General features: G+C 39.6%; 1 protein-coding gene across 1 annotated transcript in view; it reads left to right on the top strand.

The window, feature by feature from the left end:
- The first annotated feature begins 851 nt into the window (after positions 1–851).
- The window catches only part of LOC134817976 (ATP-binding cassette sub-family G member 8-like), a 23,363-nt gene continuing 1,227 nt past the window's right edge, over positions 852–22,987 (top strand). The window contains exons 1-12 of the mRNA XM_063827381.1: positions 852–967; positions 1,238–1,438; positions 1,708–1,883; positions 2,051–2,205; positions 2,416–2,553; positions 3,313–3,500; positions 3,636–3,748; positions 4,019–4,143; positions 6,385–6,494; positions 9,321–9,545; positions 18,713–18,863; positions 22,711–22,878. Coding sequence (XP_063683451.1) covers positions 863–967; positions 1,238–1,438; positions 1,708–1,883; positions 2,051–2,205; positions 2,416–2,553; positions 3,313–3,500; positions 3,636–3,748; positions 4,019–4,143; positions 6,385–6,494; positions 9,321–9,545; positions 18,713–18,863; positions 22,711–22,878 — 1,855 coding nt within the window. The 5' untranslated portion in view covers positions 852–862. The remainder of the gene's footprint in view (positions 968–1,237; positions 1,439–1,707; positions 1,884–2,050; positions 2,206–2,415; positions 2,554–3,312; positions 3,501–3,635; positions 3,749–4,018; positions 4,144–6,384; positions 6,495–9,320; positions 9,546–18,712; positions 18,864–22,710; positions 22,879–22,987) is intronic.

Genomic DNA, 22,987 nt, shown 5'->3' with positions numbered 1-22,987 from the left:
TCCAACTCGGCGCGCGACTTGGTAGGGTTGGACTCGTCGACGGTCTTGTATAATATAATGTGTAATATGTATACTGTATATCTTGTATAATATTTGAAACAAATATTTTACAAGTATCACCCGTTAAACTACTACAAGCAAGAGGGCTCTGGTTAGAGTAACCCAATAGTCATGGATAGTTTCGGGGCTAGGCTATGGTTAGGGTTAGGGTTGGGATTAGGGTTTATGTAAAATTGTTTTGTTCAGCTGCAAAACCATAAAATCAAAATCACATAATAATTTGTGATTATTCTTAATGGACTGACCCGGCGCTTCGTAGCACTTGCATCTGGTCATATTTCGAAAAAAGCTGCGCGCGCTACTTTAGAAGAAATTTAGACCAGTACTATCCGAACCATGGCCTCCTCAAAAGTTGGTAACAAAAGATCTAAGAAACAGATTTTCTGTGCAGTATAGGTTCATTGTTATCATAACCACATTATATACCATACATCAACCTCATCGTATCAAGGAGCTGACTGATTATATTTTGTCTCATGGATGTAATTTCAGGACACAAAAAGTAAAGAGGGAATATACGAGTCGAACAATATCATAATACTACGTATACAAATATAATTATTATCAATGATGATTCATGAAGTCCCTCAGGTGTCAATTTCAAATCCTGTGACCATGCTAATGTTTGAGCCTCGCCCAGTTCAAGGGTTTTGCCATACTACATTAATTTTCGTCACCTTTGCCTTTGAGACTACAAAATTTGTGCATATGCCTTATGTATAAATTATCAAAAAAAGAGAGTATGTCCTTAGATGCTTCACTTACGAGTTAATAAACATTTAACTTTTATAATAGGTGAGTGATGCGTTATGAGAGACAAGACACTAGCACACCGATTGAACTAGCCACCAACGTTGCAGAAGAGAAATGCAAGAAGAAAGTTCATGTGAAGCATCTGTTTTACAAGGTATGATTATTAAGGGGGCCGGGGGTATGATTATTAACATGGAAAAATAATCTGATGTATCATTGGGTTATTTATCTATGCTTCCCATATCATTGTTAAAAAATTTATTACTATTTAATTACTGTGTAAATTGCATTTTAATTTATATATAACACATTTTATTATATAAATGATTTTGAGATAAGCAATTTTTGCGCACAATTATTATCATATGCTTAATTTTAGTAAACATGGTTTTCATTTGAGATTTAAACCTCACAATCTCTTCAGGTCCCACTAACAACACAGCCACTTAGATCTATTGAGTGTACCAGCATAAGGGATGAGGAGTGCAAACACATTTTGAAAGATGTCAGCCTGACTGTGAAATGTGGACAAATGCTTGCTATTCTCGGTGGATCAGGCAGTGGTAAAACAACACTATTAGATGTTATTGCCAATCGACATGAAGGCGGCTTTGTTGAAGGAGAGGTATGTTTGTTGTGATAGAAATTTCCTTAAAACTTATATGAGGCTGCTCTGTGTTCTCCTTTATGAGTGTTGAGGATTGAAATTTTCCATACTCAATAAAACCCCAATTAACGTTGAATCTTGGGGAAGATAAATTTCTTGGTAATTTACACTGTTAATCAAGGTTTAGTATTATAGGGTTCTCGGCACAACCAGGTTTTACTGTCGTTAAATTGGATATCATTAGTTGGTGAATGGTGATCACATGATATTGATCATTAATTTCACAGGTTCTGATAAACAACAAGATGAGGAATAAAGAAATGATGAAGGATATATCAGCTTATGTTCGTCAAGATGACTACCTTCTGCCTAATCTAACTGTCCGTGAGACCTTACTCTTCGTTGCTGAGCTCAAGCTACCATCATCCTACTCCAGACAAAAGAAACTTGATAGAGTAACCAGGTTTACTTCAACTCAAGGGGTTCATTGAAATTTTGCATCATTTAATGTTATGCAATCTATTATTATTAAGTTTATTGAAATTCAGTATCATTCAGTAAATATGAATTTAATCTATTAATATCCATGGCATATTTCGTATTCTAATTTTTTATTTCCCTACTCCTCAGTGTACTATCAGAGTTAGGACTTCGACACGTTTGTAACAGTAAAGTAGGAGGAGAGGAAGTGAGGGGATGTAGTGGGGGAGAGAGAAGGAGGGTCAGTATCGGAGTGCAGATGCTAATGGACCCTCACATATTGTTTTTAGATGAACCTACTTCTGGTGATTAATTTCTACTTACATTAAATACTAATTGATTTCTAGCATCGTGAGTTATTAACTCCAGTCAAGAAGCAAGTAGAATACTGATGTTTCCCCGATTTGACTCTCCTATTCCAAGGTTCTGAAAGACCAGAAAGGTGTAATTATGATGTAATGTCTATTTTAACCGTATAAGCCTACAATAATAACACTGAGATACCACATTTCTAGGTCTGGACAGCTTTACAGCACATCACTTGATAGTGACAATGTCAGAGCTTGCCAAGTCAGGTCGTACCGTTATACTCACTATACACCAGCCCAGATCAGACATCTTCGAACTGTTCGATCTGATGACTATCCTCTCAGGTCAGTTTACTTGTGTATTACTACTTGTGTACTACATTATGTGTGTTTGAATGTCAGTATGAATGTTTTTTTGCCAATGCGTATGTTTGTTAGTTTATTTTTGAACAAAATTACGATCGATTGAAGTTGAGATTTCGAATCTTCACATTATGAATTAACTGTGGTCCTCTAACTAATTAGATGTGAAAAGTTATACTCTGGGTACTAGAGTACGGTTGTGGAACTGCCGATTCTATTCCGAACAAGCACGATTATGTTTCTTCCATTATATTGTTGCAACATCGCATGAGTAATGTGATACCTTGATACCCCACACTGCCATACATTCTGTCTCTCCTTGTGAAGTGCAGTTGATGGTATCTGTGTATAATAGTGTATACAGTTTTGTGTACAGGTAAACATGCTGCAGAAACAGCAATACACATAATAGTTATATCTCTTTTGTCTTAGTAGTGGGTTGAATTGGCCAGTAATCAAGAGTCCCACCTAAATGTCATATTGAATAAACTGTTGTAGTAAGTAATGTTATAATGAGCGCGCATTGTAATATAATCTACTTTTCTAATATGCTAATTTATGTTAATTTGTCTGTATATTAATATACAAATGTGGTATCAATAACGCCGGAAACAAGCAATTTGTCATGAATAATGAGATAACTTACCCAATCATCGGTGCCAAATAAGGCGAATGAAAGTATTTCAATTAATCTCTTACTCCTTCATAAAAAAGTTTGTTTTATTCTCTATAATTCTACAGATGGTCATGTGGTATATGCCGGACAAGCTAAAGCAATGCTGGACTATTTCACGCTAATTGGATACCCCTGCCCTCCTTTGACGAACCCTTGTGATTTCTACATAGATCTAACCACCATTGACCACAGACACAAGGAGAATGAGGCTGTGTCCAGAGAGAGAATGAATAAACTCCTCAGACTGTTTCAGGTTGGATAATCTTATTTCAAAGTTTAAGGTTCTTAATTTTTCGGGTTAGAGACGGATTTCCCAGGCCGGGTGTAAACAAACTCTATATTGAGGACGGTTAATATTGTTATTATTACGATAAACCATTTGCAACAGGAAGCAACAACAGATGTACCTAGTGGTATGTACACTTCTGCTAAGATCAGTCTTGGGAGCTCAGTGGAGAGTGAAAGTGATTCTAACTCCAGGCACTCACAGATTTCACAAAGGTACAACACTAGTGCTACAACATAATATATTATCACATCTCACGTTACCCAATACCCTGGCCTTAAGTTTGATTGTCAGTTAAAACTCCAACCTGCAAGCTGAATACTAGCCCAATCTATTATAATACTCTATACTAGACTATCATCACTCTATAGTGTATACACTAAAAGTACTACTGTATATTAATAATACTTTACTTTTAATAGTAGTAACTACAGTTATATTGACTATAATTATATTGTAAAACTGAGCCGAGTGTTAATTTTCAGTTTGACAGACGGAGATTCAGGACTGGGTATAACATTTGACGAGCCCCCCAAGGGGAGCGACTCTAAAAGTCTGGTCAGACAATTCCGTATCCTCATTGTCCGGGCTTTTAAAAACGAACTAAAAGGTCAGGATATATTAACTTTAACTTTTCTCTCATTATTGTTATTCAACGTACAGTAAGACCCCGATTTACCATGGAGTTTGGGGAAAGGCAATATCCGCGGTAAATCGGGGTTGGCAGTAAATCGGGGCGTGGTATATCGGGGTTTTACTGTAGAATGTGTAGATGATAATACCAAATTAACGATATATCTATTTTAACGTGATATAGTGATGAAAAGCTATGATGAAAGCTATTATACTTGTAATTGTTGCATAGAATAACGTAATGGAAGCCATGTCTAGTCGATTAATTAATAAACAGTTGATCTTGAAGCAGTTTAATTAAACTGACATATTATGAGATAATGATTTGTGCGTGATCAGGATTCGGCCATTTTTAGTAACATGTATATTGTATTGTACTGGTTGCGCATTATTCCCATTATTAAACAACCGTGGGAATCGTGTAATGAATGTTGAATAACCAAGCAAATATTACAGCTGATCTGCAATACTGTTCTGCATCATTATACAATATACATGTGGCTATATTGTACTACTACTATTGTACTACATGTGGCTATATTGTACTACTACTATTGTACTACATGTGGCTATATTGTACTACTACTATTGTACTACATGTGGCTATATTGTACTACTACTATTGTACTACATGTGGCTATATTGTACTACTACTATTGTACTACATGTGGCTATATTGTACTACTACTACTGTACTACATGTGGCTATATTGTACTACTACTACTATTGTACTACATGTGGCTATATTGTACTACTACTACTGTACTACATGTGGCTATATTGTACTACTACTATTGTACTACATGTGGCTATATTGTACTACTACTATTGTACTACATGTGGCTATATTGTACTACTACTACTGTACTACATGTGGCTATATTGTACTACTACTATTGTACTACATGTGGCTATATTGTACTACTACTATTGTACTACATGTGGCTATATTGTACTACTACTATTGTACTACATGTGGCTATATTGTACTACTACTATTGTACTACATGTGGCTATATTGTACTACTACTACTGTACTACATGTGGCTATATTGTACTACTACTACTGTACTACATGTGGCTATATTGTACTACTACTACTGTACTACATGTGGCTATATTGTACTACTACTATTGTACTACATGTGGCTATATTGTACTACTACTATTGTACTACATGTGGCTATATTGTACTACTACTATTGTACTACATGTGGCTATATTGTACTACTACTATTGTACTACATGTGGCTATATTGTACTACTACTACTGTACTACATGTGGCTATATTGTACTACTACTACTGTACTACATGTGGCTATATTGTACTACTACTACTGTACTACATGTGGCTATATTGTACTACTACTACTGTACTACATGTGGCTATATTGTACTACTACTATTGTACTACATGTGGCTATATTGTACTACTACTATTGTACTACATGTGGCTATATTGTACTACTACTATTGTACTACATGTGGCTATATTGTACTACTACTACTGTACTACATGTGGCTATATTGTACTACTACTACTGTACTACATGTGGCTATATTGTACTACTACTATTGTACTACATGTGGCTATATTGTACTACTACTACTGTACTACATGTGGCTATATTGTACTACTACTATTGTACTACATGTGGCTATATTGTACTACTACTATTGTACTACATGTGGCTATATTGTACTACTACTACTGTACTACATGTGGCTATATTGTACTACTACTACTGTACTACATGTGGCTATATTGTACTACTACTACTGTACTACATGTGGCTATATTGTACTACTACTACTGTACTACATGTGGCTATATTGTACTACTACTACTGTACTACATGTGGCTATATTGTACTACTACTATTGTACTACATGTGGCTATATTGTACTACTACTATTGTACTACATGTGGCTATATTGTACTACTACTATTGTACTACATGTGGCTATATTGTACTACTACTATTGTACTACATGTGGCTATATTGTACTACTACTATTGTACTACATGTGGCTATATTGTACTACTACTATTGTACTACATGTGGCTATATTGTACTACTGACCATTAGCGTGAAATCTGGAGTACTAAATCAAGTTGCAGAGTGACTCAATAATTAGTTAAATATATCCAATATCGAGGTTTGGTTATTCCAAGATATAGTTATTCTAGGTAATATTGTGCTGTTTTACTTCAGGTTACTCTTCGCTCTTGATACAAGCTATAGAGGCCCTCTTCATGAGCATCATGATAGGGTGTATCTTCATCAACCTGGGATTCGATCAGATCTCTGTTAGAGATAGAGTGGTAAGTTAGAAATAAGATATTATCTCTTTTAAATAAGATATTATCTCCTTCAAATAAGATATTATCTCTTTTAAACAAGATATTATCTCCTTCAAATAAGATATTATCTCTTTTAAAACAAGATATTATCTCTTTTAAATAAGATATTATCTCCTTTATTATAAGATCTAGCGGTTTGCCGTGCCAAAATTTATAGGAACCTCAATATCGTGTGAGCATCTTAATTCTCTTCAACCTTTCAACATGTCTCAATAAGAGACCGTAGCTAGACGGTACGTGACGAGTAACTTATTTTTAATATTACAATTAAAACACCGTTGGTTTACATGAACAAAAATAAAATAAAATAAAATCAAATCTTTAAGACACTAGAACTTTACAGAACAGTAAAGTTGGAGGTATCCAGCTTTCTCGGACTGAAGATCATCTTGTCTCCCTTAAACCGCATCACAGAGCCATCACTCATAGCAACAGTAGTCTGACCCACGTACGCGTACACTCCCACGTACACGTTCACAGGAACAGTCAGAGTGACAGAGGAGGAACCGTGCTTGTTGTCCAGAGCAGATGATAACACCTCTTTAACCAGCATATTCAAGTAGTCGTTCTCTAGAGAGTGGTCAGACCAGAATTGTCGTCGGTTGCGATGGCTCCAGCTGCGGTGGTGTAGTCAGATACCTGTTGGACTCGTGTAGCTACGTCGTAGGCAGTAGAGGTCTGGTAATGACCGGTTAGAGAGACAAGACCTGAGGTTGACTGGATTTGTTTGGAGTATTTGGCTCCCTCAGAATCAGGGTTACCATCAGCAGATCGGCTGAATATCTCTACAAGTTGAACTTTTACAGAGGATATCTTCCACAGCATCTCAAATCAACTCCGTTCAGGGCAGTGTCATCCTCGTCATCATCCGCTCCTTGAAAAGCCTCGACTCTCGTCTGGATCCCACAGATGTGTTGTCCGGAGACACAGTACTTGTATCCCTGCCACGAACCCCACCCTCCCTCGTTGCTTGTTTGTTTACTCCCCCCAGTTTGGCAAACCAGCATCAAACCATTAGCTGCAGAATCGTCTCCACCACCTTGCTTACCCTCCACTTTAAAGTTAGCTCCCTTAAAACCAGGGTCACACTTGCTACTGTGAGCCCAACTCCCCCAGCTGCTCACAGAACTGCACACTTCCCCTCCGTTGCTACACTGGAAACAGATACCGTTCAGTGCTGTGTCATCATCACCTCCCTGGGGTTGCTCCACCTTCTGAGCAAAGGAGACAGCGTATCCTCCGTCTCTGCAGTTCTGCCAACTTCCCCAGTCCCCCCAGTATCCGGAGTATAGGATGGTTTTGGAGGTAGAGAAGTACCTTTCTTTTACTGTTATGCTACTCGTCGAGTAGATAAGACCGACAATCAGGACAAGAAATTGAAGCTTCATGATTGATAGATTTAGAAAATCGTAGTGGATCTTTGTGAGTTATCTTCGGTTTAAGTAGCATCTGTAAAAGTCTTTGACTGATGTAGGAGTGGCTCATCTTTTGTTTCTGGTGACGTCACAACCCCTGGTGACGTCACAACCCCCCCTGGTAAAAGTCTTTTGACTGATGTAGGAGTGGCTCATCTTTTGTTTTCTTGACGCAACAGCTGATCCAGAAATGAGACAAAACCATTGTATTTGAATGTGTGAACTTCGGTTTGACGTTTGACTTGAACAAAGTAAAATAGTAAATGTTGACTTTTCGTTCGACTTCAAAGTCAATTACAATATTGGTTTGTAAAAACAGGTGGTAATACTTAGCGTATAAATTAGTGAGCTAATCATTCATACTGTCATCAATAATCAGTTATTTAGAATATATATTCGCATTTATCCACACTATATTTACATTACACGTACAACGTGATATCGTTATCAGTGCAGTGTGTACAACACCAACTACACCGATCAATTGCCAATCTGCGAAACATTTTAATTATTATTACATGTAGACAGCATGAGAGTAGGCCTGGCCATCTCGAAGTGATAATAATAATTAAAATGTTTCGCAGATTGGCAATTGATCGGTGTAGTTGGTGTTGTACACACTGCACTGATAACGATATCACGTTGTACGTGTAATGTAAATATAGTGTGGATAAATGCGAATATATATTCTAAATAACTGATAAATGATATTCCACACAAAGCATGAAATTGTGCTGTATATGAGTGGTGATTTCGCTCTGAGAATCAGGGTCAGTAGCTCAATTGGTAGAGCAAGAGACGCGAAATCTCGAGGTTCTGGGATCATTCCCCAGTTGTCCCTAGTTTTTCAGAGTTAATCATCACATACAGCATGAGAGTAGGCCTGGCCATCTCGAAGTGATAATGTCATCAATAAGGTTAACAAGATGTCAAAATTATCATTGCGTGATATAATTAACATATTGAGTCCTTTTGATATATAAAGAAAAGTTGGTAAACGTGATATTAAAGTCATACTGCAGTGTGCACAAAGGGCACGAGACGCGTATCACGTTAACTAACAATTTCCAGTACACGAAACCGAAATGTGCGAATGAATTGCTAGGCACGTGATCTTGGAAACACTTTGATCTGCTAAAATTGGGAAAACGGAACAATTATTACTTTATCTCGGCCGCAAAGACAGGCAGCCAAGGGCTCGAAATGTAACTGTTAGATGTGAAATAAACGAATATTATCACTGCAAAGTGATTTTTTAAATTGTTACACAGTTTGGTATTCATCACAGCTGTAAAATCACACGATTTTTTAAGTATTCATTTCGATTAAGAGTCCCTTAGTTAAAAAAACATAATAATTTGTACATCTTCAGGGCCTGTTTTTCATAATGGGAGGTCTGTACCCCTTCATTGTGATCCTGGACACGATAGCCAAGTTTAACGCCGAGCGGGAAATATTTTACCGTGAAATGGAGGATGGACTGTACACCACAGGTCCTTATTTCTTCTCGAAGGTTCTCTCCACTCTTCCGTTTCACACGGCGTTCCTTGTGCTGTATACTGTGCCTATGTACTGGCTTGCTGGGCTCCAACCAACGGTAAGACATCTGTCGTGTATTTACCTTGTTCACCACATATAATACTGAGACTGACGACTTATTCAGCGACTTTGAAGAGATATTATCTCGATTAAACTTTTACTTAACTTGGGTAAACCTAGTATAGATACGACTATAGAGATGCGACTACAGGGACTACAGAGATACGACTATAGAGATGCGACTACAGGTATAAATATATATTATATGTAGTTATGCTGTGACTGAGTGACTGACGACTCATGACACATTGTACGGTACTGAACCTCAATACTGACGGACACCCTGTAACACATGTTACACCTGTAACACCTGTAACACCTGCAACACCTGTAACACCTGTAACACCTGTAACACCTTGTAACACCCTGCAACACATGTGGTGTAGTTTTGTATCCTCAGTATAGGTTTTATTTCACATTTTAGTATTTTAATTCATGGTTTTTTTGCCACTTTTATTTTAATGTTATCTCACGTTTCTATTTCATATTCGTACATTTACTTTCTTATCTTTAGTTCGTTCGGCCGTTTGTTTATTTATCACATTTTTACGAGCCCTTTTTTTAGAGATAAGGGAGAGATTTTGGGAGATAGACACTTCTGTAAATGTAACCGAACATTCGTCGGGTTTTGAGTTATAAAGTTTTCGACCGTTATACGAGAGCGTTTTATTTGGTACAGTACACTAAATTTAAGTCTTGTTTAAAATACAGACTCCGGCAGCCTTCCACCTTTCTTGTTTTTAAACAGACTGAGTCACCACATCGCAGCTCACCGGAGTTCACTGTCAGATCTACGTGCAGCCACTACCTCGAGTTGCTGAGTCCTCATCTCCTCGTTTACCGGGAGTTTAATTATTAAGTTTGTATCTTGTTTTAGACAGGTGCACCCGTAGCTCGTTTTATACAGCTACGTTTAATTATTAACTCCTCGTTTATCGGGAGCGGTTTATTAGGTTTTAGACCTTGTTTAATACAGGTTCAGTTAGTTCTAGTCGCCCTATCCTTTGACCAGGGAGCGCCCCGTTAAGGCCAGTCAAGCCGGTTGCCGTGTAATAGCAGTTTCGTTTTTACACCATCTGGAGGCCGTAATAAGTGGTCGTTATGGAAAGTCAGGGTAGTACGCTAGAGCTGCAAGCGGATATTACAAGCTTGAAGAAACAAAGAGCTGATCTGGAAGAACAAATCAGTAGGGCTGAGGCCAGTCTTGATGAACTGGAACCAGATGATATAGGTCCTATCAGTGAGAGGAAAATCGCATTGTATGACATGGAAAAAGAGTTCAAACGAATAGGGAAATCCCTGGCTGAGAACACAGAAAGGTTGACTAATATGACGGTCAATGCTAAGGTTGAACTCAGTAGACCAGCTGTCAAAAAGGAAGCTTCTGATTGGTTACGTGACGAGTCTGAAGTTAGTGTGGGCTCACCAGAGCTGAGTTGGCCACAGGAGAGAGCTCCACGTCAGTTCCACGGGAGTAAAGCTCCTCGTTACAGAAAAGGGGATGATTTTAGTACCTTTCTGCTGCGCTTTGAGCATCATGTCAGACTCTCCGGTATATGTGACAACCTAGATCTCAGAATCAGCGGATTAGTGGAGGACAATTCTCTGTTCAAGAAGATCTCTAACTTTCAGTTTACTGGGGATGAAAAAAGAGATATTAAGAGATTTATTTCTGCCATTAAGACTAGGCTTTTCCCATCGACTGACACCCGGATAATGAGGACTAAGTTTGGTCGCATGAAACAGGAGACAGGAGAGTCAGTCGAACAGTTTTCGGAGCGAATACGTGACAGCGCAGAGATTATATTCTCGTCAAGACTAGAGCGAGAAGGAGCCGCTGTGACCGCCTTTATTTCTGGTTTATCTAACATAGCGATAAAACGTAGACTGTTGCAGATGGGAGATAGTGAAGATGAAAATCTGGATCACGTGACACAAATTGCAGTGCAAGAGGAGCACATCTCACAGGCTCTGGAGGAGCAAGATGACAGTGTTTCACCGGTTGAGGAGTTCTCTGGAGTGCCATTGTTCGGAGTTGGGAGCGAACCAGTGCCGGGAAATACAGGCTGTCAGAAATGTGGCAAATCGGGTCACGTGTCAGAAAACTGTTGGGCAGGAATCACGTGTCAGTTGTGTGACAAGACTGGGCATGTTGCCCGAGTTTGTAGAGAGATGGGTACAGCCAGCATTCCCAATAGAGGAAGAGGTGGATATAGGACGGGAAACTCCACTGCACCTCCAGCTCCAAGAGGGAGAGCTGTCGTATGTTATGGTTGTCAGCAAGTGGGACATTACAGGAGAGACTGTCCGTCAAATAGATCTGGTACTTGGGGAAGTCGGGTTGAACGCCAGGGTGAGAGGGTACCGGGACAACACCAACAGATGAACTACCAGAATGAGCATTTAAACGGGTACGCGGCTGGTTCAAACCTGACCAATTACAGTCGCGGAGGAAGGTTCTAGAATTAGAGCCAGATAGTAGTCAGGTTAATGCAGTGTCGTGGAAACATATTCTGATTCAAGGCCTTTGCAGAGGTGCTGATGTCCTCTTTTTCGTAGATAGTGGGTCAGCTGTTAGCATTGTTTCTACGGGGCTAGTAAAAAAGCTTGGGTTGGAGGAGAACGTTGGTAGTTGTAAGATGGTTCTGAAGTCGTTTTCTCAGGACACGATTCCGATCAAGGGCCGTGTTCGGATGGACATTGTAATAGCTGGAGGTCACTTTTCTCATGATTTCATAGTTACAGACCTATTAGATACTGAATTTCTTATAGGGGATGATTTTCTCAGGACCAATAAGATAGTATTAGACTATAAGAAATGCCAACTAACCCTGGAAGACGGCAATAGTATCGGATTCAGAAAGAAGCCTACTAACGTAACTGTGAAGGATCGGCTCAAGATCAGATGTGCGAAGGTGACTGTGATTCCGCCAAACACAGCCCAATTTGTAGGAGGCCGAATCCAGGCAAAAGGCGGGAGTTATCAGGGCATCATGGAACCGCATTGTAGAAATGGGTTGCAGCGTACAGGCATTTTGATGGCTACAGCAGTAGTCCACTCCCGCGGTAAATTTGTCCCGGTGAAATGCATCAACGCCACCGACAGGCCCATTCAAATATTTAGAAATACTGTCATAGGACATTTAAAACCGCTAGGGGATCATCACATGATACACGGTGTTAAGATAGTAAAGCCTGAGGCTGAAGCGAGACACAGGGACGTTTCCGGGATTCAGGACGCTACAGGTAGGGATAGGGTACCGGATAGCAGCTGCACTGACCAGTGGACTAAGAGGGAACTGTTCGAGAGCTTGAAACTTGGCGAGGTTGAAGCAGAGATGACAGCTAGTGACCGGGAGCGTCTTGAGCAGATAATCTGGGAGCATAGAGGGTGTTTCTCAAGAAACGAGTTTGATATCGGGTGTTGTACAGAGTTTGAGACTGAAATAAAACTGAAGGAGGGGACATCACCTGCCTGGACTACGCCCATCCCGACGGCCTACAAGCTCAGAGACGAAATGGACAGGCAGATAGACCAGATGGTCAAGGTTGGTGTAGTGGAACCAACGTTTGAGCCCAGTGAGTTTAACTCTCCCATTTTTCTGGTAAAGAAGAATACACCTGACCAATGGCGACTTGTAGCTGATCTTAGAAATCTTAACAAGGTATGTCTAGATGAGAAGTATCCCTTGCCTAACTTGAACCACGTGCTAGACACGATAGGAGCAGATACGTTGTTTTCAAGTTTCGACCTCAGTAAAAGCTTCTGGCAGGTTCCGTATTCTAAGGAGTCAAAGAAAATGACCGCATTTCTTTACAGGGGCAAGTCATATTGTTGGGCTAGAATGATTATGGGGCACAAAAACTCTAGTAGTGCATTTTCGAGGATGATGTACAAGTTGCTGGCCACTATTCCCATCGATCAGCTAATTTTCTTTATAGATGATCTATTTTTGAGCTCTACATCGGTGGAGGATCATCTTAACAGGCTAGAAATACTACTAGGAAGGTTGATGAGTGCCAATTTAAAGCTCACCCCCAAAAAGTGCGAGTTACTAAAGAGGAAAGTGACATTCGTAGGTGTATCTGTTAGTGATGAAGGAATACAGATCACAGAAGACCGGATCAAGGACTTACTTGAGTTACCTGTTCCTACTACTAGTAAGAGGGTCCAAGAGGTGCTAGGAGCCCTAAACTATGTTCGGAAGTGGATCCCGAACTATAGTAGGTTAGCGAGACCGCTTCACCAGCTTACTGCTAAGGATACCAAGTTTGAATGGAGCAGTGAGTGTCAGAGAGCATTTGAGGAGCTGAAAAACGCAGTAGCCCAGAGCACTATCTTAGCTATTCCAGATACCAGCGACCCTTACAAGTCATACCAGGTTCAGGTTGACGCTAGCAAACATGGGTACGGTGCCACACTCTCACAGGAACTTCCAGTTAACGGGGGAAGAGAGAGGAGAATAGTTGCGTTCTACAGCAAGGCGGTCCCACAGTTTAAGAGGGAACGTAGCCAGACTCAGCTTGAGTTCGATGCGATGGTATTGGCGATTCAACATTGGAAGATGTACCTGAGAAATACGGAGTTCAAAGTTTTGACAGATTGCAAAAGTTTACTATCGGCTACTGACTCGTTGTTTTCTAAATCTGATCCGTCTCTCATCAGAAAGTGCCAGGAACTAGCTAACTTCACCTTCTCAATAGAGCATGTAGAGGGCAAGAAAAACACGCTTTGTGACTTCTTGAGTAGATTCCCATTCAGGAGGAAGACAGTTGACATGGGATGTCAGACGGAAGTGGTAGATACTGATAAGGGAGGACACATAGGGCTTGATAAGTGTTCGCGAAATGATGAACGCAGGTCTACTGCACAAGAACTTACTGGAAGAGTTAGTGCTTGTGGTCGTGAAATTGAATCGCCCACGGTTAAAGCTGAGGAAAGATCTGGTTGCAAACCAGAGGGGACAATAAGCGAGGAATGTGAAATGAAAAGAGTTCCCAGTGAGTCAGAGATTATAATTGACAATGCTGACTATACGTTGACTTTGAGTGATGCGATAGAGGATGTCGCAGAGACAGTATCTCGAGAGGGTTCTGATTTGGACCTGCAGGATGAAGTTACAGACCTGCAACTTTTGTTTGAAAGAGAGCATGATGGAACTGTCATACTAAGAAAGACTGAGCCGGAGGCACAGAGAACTCCAGGATGTTACTGTAATCATTTGGAAGCACCCCGTGACAAAAAGAGCCACAAACCTAAAAAACAAGTAACCTTTGCTATTTCTCAGACTGCAGCAGAACCAGTCACTCAAGTTCTTCCCGATTTGGACGATATTAGAAGGGAACAGGAAGCAGACTCCATTCTTAGTGTTGTTAAAGAATGGGTGGTTGCTAAGCAACGGGAATGGTACAGGTTAACAGAACTCCTGAAAGATTATTATCATATTGGAAGCAATTTAATCTGATAATATTGGAAGACGGGCTCCTCAAGAGAAAATGGGTAAAAAGGAATGAAGATGAGACACGTTACCTTATCTTAGTGCCAGAAAGGTGTGAAGAAAATATCATGAGACTGTTTCATGAAAACATTACGTACTGTCACCCGGGTGCTAACGCTTGTGTTGCGAGATGCAGACAGTACTTCTACTGGCCAAAAATGGAAACAGAATTTGATCTGTTTGTCAAAGCATGCGTCAAATGTGGGGAGATGAAACCACCTAGAGCTTACCTAAAAGCTCCCTTGAATCACATCATGTTCCACAATTTTAACGATGCAATCATAGTCGATCACATAGTGCCCAGTGCCACGAAAAGAACGCCGCGTGGATATCGCTATATCCTGACTATCTCTGATGCATGGTCGAACTATGTGGTGGCAGTGCCGGTGCGCACTCAAACTGCAAAGGAGAACATTGCGGCTATCATGAAGAACTGGATCTGGAGATTTGGTGTCTGTCGAGAGATTATTGTGGATAATCACCCAGGATTCAGAGCTGAGTTTTTCGGCGAGGTTTTTAAGGCCTTCGAATGTAAAAAAACTCATGGGACCTCATACAAATCAGCGAGTACAGGACGTGCTGAGAATAACAACAAGCGGTTAAACACTGCCCTCCGCACTTGTCTGCCCGATGATAAGGAACATCTCTGGGATCTATACTTAGATAAGGTCACATTTGCCCTTAACTGTTCCAAGAATCGCAGAACTGGATTTTCTGCTCACAAAATGATGTTTGGAAGGGAGGTTAACCTACCATTGACTTTTGTGATGGGGACAGCGGAGAAGGTAGAATCCGAGGGAACCAGTACTGTTGCAGCAGCTGTTTACAAGAACCACATGGAGCTAAAGAGAATCATCTGGAAGGTTAGGAAGCAGTCCCAGAAAGATTTTGGCTATGCAGCGAAACAGCACGATCGCAACCTACACGGACCCTACTTCAAGGAGGGTGATCATTGTTTTGTACTGGTGCAGTGTCCCAGACATAAGTTCGAGCCAAGGTTTCGTGGACCATTCAGAATCACGAAAGTGATAAATGACCACCTGTACGTCGTTGACTTAGGACAGGGTGTGGAAAAGGTCGTTAATATTTGCAAAATGAAGAGATTTGAGACAAATAAGTATTCACGTCGGACCCCAGAAAAGCCTAAGGAACCTGATGAAACTCGTAAGAGCATGAAAGGAAACACATCTATCGACATAGATAGCAGTAGTGATGACGACCAGGAAGAGGAATACTGGGGGACTCCGCGTCGAAAAGCACAAGACAAGCAGATAGTGATTCAGAGCGATGATGCTCAGTCAACGACACGATCTACACCAAGAAGGTTGCCCACACCTCCAACAAGCTTGTCGGGAGGAAGTGTATCTCATTCACCACGACCTAGGACATTATCGCCTACTACCTCGTCAGCGTCGACAGAAGGGGCTACATCGGTCGTGCAGGACTTCTTTACTCCACCACGAGAAAACGTAACGCCAGAACAGGAGACTCAACGAATAGGAGGATATAACCTGAGGCCACGTAACGATCTACGTCCGCCTGATTATTTCAGAATATAGTAGTATAGGATTCTGGGACGTCTTAATCTCGTTTTAGACAGACTGATATCAGCCCAGTCCTTGCTCTGTACAGTGTACTGTTGCACTTGTTATTTGACAGCTAAACTGTTTGTAAACATGATGGGGATATTATGTTGTATGCTGGATATGTTGAAGGATATGCTTGTTGATATTAACTACATGCACTGGAGTCTGGGCTTTGTTACGGCCGAATTCTTCTGGGATCTTTACCTCATTCTCCGTCAGAGGAGAACCGTGAAAGAAACTGCTTATGAAGACGTCTAGAAACGTATGGAAGAAGAAACGTACAAGAAATCTCGTCTATACATCTTGGGAGTGCCTCTTGTTTGATACAGAGTGCCATCATCATGGGAGTGCCTCTTGTTTTAAACAGAGTGCCATTTTAGTTTATTTATTTTGATAAGGGGACAGATAATGATATGGTATTTCATTGGTATTTTGAGACTTATATTTTTTAAATTTTATTGGATATTTATTATTGATTGTATTGTAGTGGGGATTTAGTCAATTCGGATCCAATCGATCGAGTTTATTTGTTTTGATAAGGGGACAGATAATGATATGGTATTTCATTGGTATTTTGATACTTATATTTTTTAAAATTTTATTGGATATTTATTATTGATTGTTATATTGTAGTGGGGATTTAGTCAATTCGGATCGAATCGATAGAGTTTATTTCTTTTGATAAGGGGACAGATAATGATATGATATTTCATTGGTATTTTGATATTTATATTTTTTATATATTTTATTGGATATTTATTATTGATTGTATTAGTGGAGTTTTTTTTAAAAGTTTTAGTCAATTCGATCTACGCCTCATTTATAGGCGAGGATCAAATCGATCAAATTGTCCCGGGGAGTATGGTGTAGTTTTGTAGTCCTCAGTTTAGGTTTTATTTCACATTTTAATATTTTAATTCATCGTTTTTTTGCCACTTTTATTTTAATGTTATCTCACGTTTCTATTTCATATTCGTACATTTACTTTCTTATCTTTAGTTCGTTCGGCGGTTTTGTTTATTTATCACATTGTTACGAGCCCTTTTTTAGAGATAAGGGAGAGATTTTGGGAGATAGACACTTCTGTAAATGTAGCCGGGCATTCGTCGGGTTTTGAGTTATAAAGTTTCGACCGTTTTACGAGAGCGTTTTATTTGGTACAGTACACTAAATTTAAGTCTTGTTTAAAATACAGACTCCGGCAGCCTTCCACCTTTCTTGTTTTTAAACAGACTGAGTCACCACATCGCAGCTCACCGGAGTTCACTGTCAGATCTACGTGCAGCCACTACCTCGAGTTGCTGAGTCCTCATCTCCTCGTTTACCGGGAGTTTAATTATTAAGTTTGTATCTTGTTTTAGACAGGTGCACCCGTAGCTCGTTTTATACAGCTACGTTTAATTATTAACTCCTCGTTTATCGGGAGCGGTTTATTAGGTTTTAGACCTTGTTTAATACAGGTTCAGTTAGTTCTAGTCGCCCTATCCTTTGACCAGGGAGCGCCCCGTTAAGGCCAGTCAAGCCGGTTGCCGTGTAATAGCAGTTTCGTTTTTACACCACATGCAACACCTGTAACACCTTGTAACACCATGTAACACCTGTAACACTTGTAACACCTTGTAACACCTGTAACACCTGCAACACCTTGTAACACCTGTAACACATGTAACACATGTAACACCTGTAACACATGTAACACCTGTAACACCTGCAACACCTGCAACACCTGTAACACCTGTAACACATGTAACACATGTAACACCTGTAACACCTGTAACACCTTGTAACACCCTGCAACACATGCAACACCTGTAACACCTTGTAACACCATGTAACACCTGTAACACTTGTAACACCTGCGACACATGTAACACCTGTAACACCTGCAACACATGTAACACCTGTAACACATGTAACACCTGTAACACCTGCAACACCTGCAACACCTTGTAACACCTGTAAGCGTGTAAGTTTGTAGTCCTCCAAATCTAGCGCTATTGAGTTTGACTACTTTAAACTGCGAAACTGATGACAATTTTAAGCGAACTTTTGACTCAGATAGTAAAGTAAACTTTTTGCAGATAGGAAAGTTCCTAGGAAACTGTCTGTACACCTACATGGCAGTCTACAGTAGCCGGTGCATGGCTATGGCTATCTCCGCAGCTGTCACTAACTTTCAGGCTGCCGCATTTGTAGCTAACCTCCTCTTCACAGTCTTCCTTCTCAGCTCAGGTATGTGAGTGTGACTTTGGAATTTGATCTGGTGAATACCTAGATCATTGTTTGGAAAAAACTTAATGTATCGTGGAAGTTTGTATCCTGGTGTGGATGTTGGTGACTTAGTTTTATTTTAAATTTATTGAAATGTCGTTTACATCAGTTCTAGATACATAATATAATAGATTCTCATTCCTCTGCTTAATGAACAATGGAGTAGTAAAAGCACATTTATTGTCCGGAATGTTTTTATGAAATACAAAAATAGAAAAATTATTAATTATAATCAAAGGTAAATGGTATCGAACCAGTACAAAAACTTAAGATTTGGCTCGTTTGTCGAGGTTTAGAAAAAATCCGTAGATTATAAAAATGTCATTACAATATCATTTTGAGGTAATCCGGCTTGCTGTCATGTCATCACGTGTTTCGATTTATACTTCGCTCAGATTAAGAAACTGTCTTAGATATTGTAACTAGTATCATTATTGTAACCAACTTTATCACTAACTTTATCACTAACATTATCACTAACTTTATCAATAATTTTCCGATCGACAAGAAAAATGGTCTCGGTAGTAATTAAACGAATCAAACCCTGTCCAAATCCACGAGTTCCTCGGTTACCTTTTGCGCTAATTGCGAAATTCCGTGAACAACTTATTTATTGCTTGAAAAAAGTTACGAATGATAAAAACGTGCCATTTCCTGTTGAGGTTGCTGATTAGAAGTTTTGTCTTTAAATATGAGTGATAAACATTGCCTTAAGATTAGTCACCACATTATATCACTACCTCACTAACACGTTCAGTTCTCTTTACTCTGGGGTTAGCTCTTCTCACACCCCCCGCTAATCCTGTGGGAGATATGAAATTATTAAAATTTTGTAGTGTTTTGAGAGTAAAAAATCCAATTTATCCAAATTGTAGTTACACCAACTCTTTTTAAAGTATATATATATGGGTAAACTAGACCTGCATAAGCCAGGGGAACGGCCCATAGCAGGGTAACCAGGATGGCCCGGTACCCAAAAACCTGATTAACTAGCAAAGATAAAAAAATAACAATAGGTAATAAATAGATACCAATACTATACCGATATAAGATGCATAGTTCAGAAAGATCAAACCGGGATGTTCCTTCTGTTAGTCTTTTGTAAGAGTCCATGGCTGTCGTAATCTTGTCTTTATTTCTTTTCTTCTCCGTGTTGTATTAGTCTTGCTGTAACGAGGAGTTAAAGAAATGTCTAGTATGGTATACTATGGTCCTGGGAGGTATCATGTTAAAGATATAGAGGGCTGGGGAGGTCACTGAATCATGTGATTGAGAAATAAAAGGAAACTGTGTAAGTAACGTGGTTGTCCCTTCCACAATCAAGAAAGAAGAGGGGAGGGAGAGAGAGAGACACGCATTGGGTCAAGCTAGAAGTGCCGACTGTCCTGTGGACTAATGAGCCCTTAGAACTGGCTGGCTAGCAGGACCTGTTGCAAGTCTGGGAACAATCTGGGGAGGGGAGGGTGATTGTGTTAGAGGGACAATTACGATTACTAAGGCTAATATAAAAGTGAAAAAGGAGGTTCTTAGAAATCTAGATACTTGGTAGCTCTAGCGATCCCCACAGTGTTACTGTTAGAGAAGGTGTGATGGAAGGTATCCTCTCTGAAGGTATAGTTACCAACGTAGTATTTCCTGTGTAAGGAGAATGCTGGACAGCTTGTGAGATAGTGTGCTGTAGTTTCATTGTCTTCATCACACTTTTTGCATGCTGTTGGTAAAAAGTGTTATGTCATTCGAATTTCTCAATACCCTAAATTTACATATTATATTACCTATCAAGGTTATGCTTCAAATATTCTGAAAGGTTATATCAGGGTTGTTAAGGAAAGTTACGAAGTTATCAAGGTAAAATGAGTTACATACCCATATTGCTCGGAGGACTGTTCGAGAGACAGATACGCTGTATCCGGGAGCAGAGAAACTCCCTAAAACTAGCAACAGTCAGACAGTAGATATAGAAGTTACTGATAGTGTTGAGTGTGACACACGTGACCGCCACCCTGTACCAGTGAAGAGTAAAGGAATGCTCGGTACAGCATGCACTCATAACACATGACACAGCATGGGGTAGAACGGAGATGCAGTAGAAGATTGCTGTGAGAATAGTGGTAGTGAGACCTTGCCATCTCAATGATTCTCGGTATTTCTTTGCTTTTTTGTGAGCGATGAACAGCAAGTATGATGTTGAGACAACGACAAGGATAGTAGGAATAATGAATGATAGTGATAAGACCACTGGCATCATCCACTTCCACGTAGATAGCGAGACATGGAAATGACAATCATATATTATGTAATCGAAAGTGCTGGGACCATCAGTGGTTAAAAGCATTGCGACCGGGGAAACCATGACCCAAATCCAGATAGCAACACATCCAATGTGAGCTCTTTTGGAGGTCCAAATTCCAACTCTGAGAGGGAAGCACACAATAAGTAATTTGGCACTAGTCAGCGCACATACCAGGTACACACTGACAACAAAGAGGTAGCTCCGTAGGTATGATTCTATGTAACAGAGTAGTGTTCCCAAGACCCACCCATCAGCTATCAGGGAGATATTTTTGGAGAGAACCGACGAGAGAGACGTCAATAGATCACATGCGGCGATGTGCTGGATGATTACAACGAGAAACTTATCAAGTTTAATTGCGTTGTATTTAATGGAAGTTACCAAGATGATGGTGTCGCCCAGGACACTGGAGAGCAGTACAAATATGTGGTATGCTAACCATGTGTACTTCAAGGAATTGTTCTGGATACCAAAGGTCTTGTTAGAATAATCGAAGTGGGCTGTCATCAGTGGTCGGTTGTCAACAGAAGAAGTACGGTAAATGAAGAATTAAAATGAGTAGGGCTGGGGAGTTATTCCTTTAGTTAGATTTCTAGTTCCTACTTTTATTTATAGAACTATTTCATTTAGATGTAATTGGAATCCTAATTGTTTGCTACTCTTTGAAAAATTTCACTGAATTGTAATTGGTATGGTACATTCTAATCGAGCAGGCGCGGCAGACTTGGTGATGTGTAGTACTCAAAATGTTTAGATGACTAAATCATTAACTGACAACAACAGAGTCTAAGATGATTTGTACCCTAGAATCTATAGAAAATAGCGCTTAAACTCGTCGAGGACTTAAATGAAAATGGACTGTCATATCATTTAACTTACAAATTAAAATTGAAAGTTGTCAGATGATACCCACAATTTCATTTCTCTTGTTCATCAAATGATTGAGAGCTCATTATTGATCGACTGGTATTGACGTGGTTCTGTTTCGGGGGCATCTTTGTACTGAGTTCAGTTTGAGTTTGAAACTGGATTGTAGCTTATTATTATGAATCAATAGATAAGAACATAGCAGATAAGGCTGAAATTAAAATGCACATTAAATGTGTAATATCTTTATGGTAAAATTGAATACAATAGAAAAATTAATTCATGAACAATGTTCATTCTGCGACACTAATCAAACGTCGAGCTTGGACCGCGATTTTTTTTAAATGACTTAAATTGGTTAACATAAAACTGGTTAACATAAATAATCTCATTACTAACAGTTGCATGGGTTGTCTATCTATAGAAAATATACACTACTTTTGCTCAGAAATTTAGTCACATTTGCTATCTACGTTTGTCCATTTTGTTACAGCTTTACAGAGTTTCCTAATTCCTTTTGAACTCATCAAGAGAATATTCTTGGAATGTTGCTTTCCAAGAAACACATTAACCTATTGTTCTGCTCATAGTTTGTTGAGATCATAGTTTCCAAATATATTCACCCTAGTTAACAAGTTAATATTTCAGGGTTTATAATAAATCTTGAGTCACTGTGGTTGGGTGTGCGATGGTTGAAGTGGACTTCTTATCTTAAGTGGTCTTTCCAAGCTCTTAATCAGATTGAGTTTCACGGACTGAGGTTTTCCTGTAATGCCTCGATGGTCCAGATGTATGGAGAGTGCCCCATCGCTAATGGTATGTCTTGCTACCAACTCGATACTTCCCCCTTATTTAACATTAAAAAGTGTTAAATACATATTATCTCCGATTATATCACTGTTGTTGTTCGAAAAGTTTGACAGAA

The sequence above is a fragment of the Bolinopsis microptera genome, chromosome 7, assembly GCF_026151205.1.
Source record: "Bolinopsis microptera isolate Bmic1 chromosome 7, MBARI_Bmic_1.0, whole genome shotgun sequence".
Lineage (NCBI taxonomy): Eukaryota > Metazoa > Ctenophora > Tentaculata > Lobata > Bolinopsidae > Bolinopsis > Bolinopsis microptera.
This window is presented reverse-complemented; position numbering and strand designations above follow the sequence as displayed.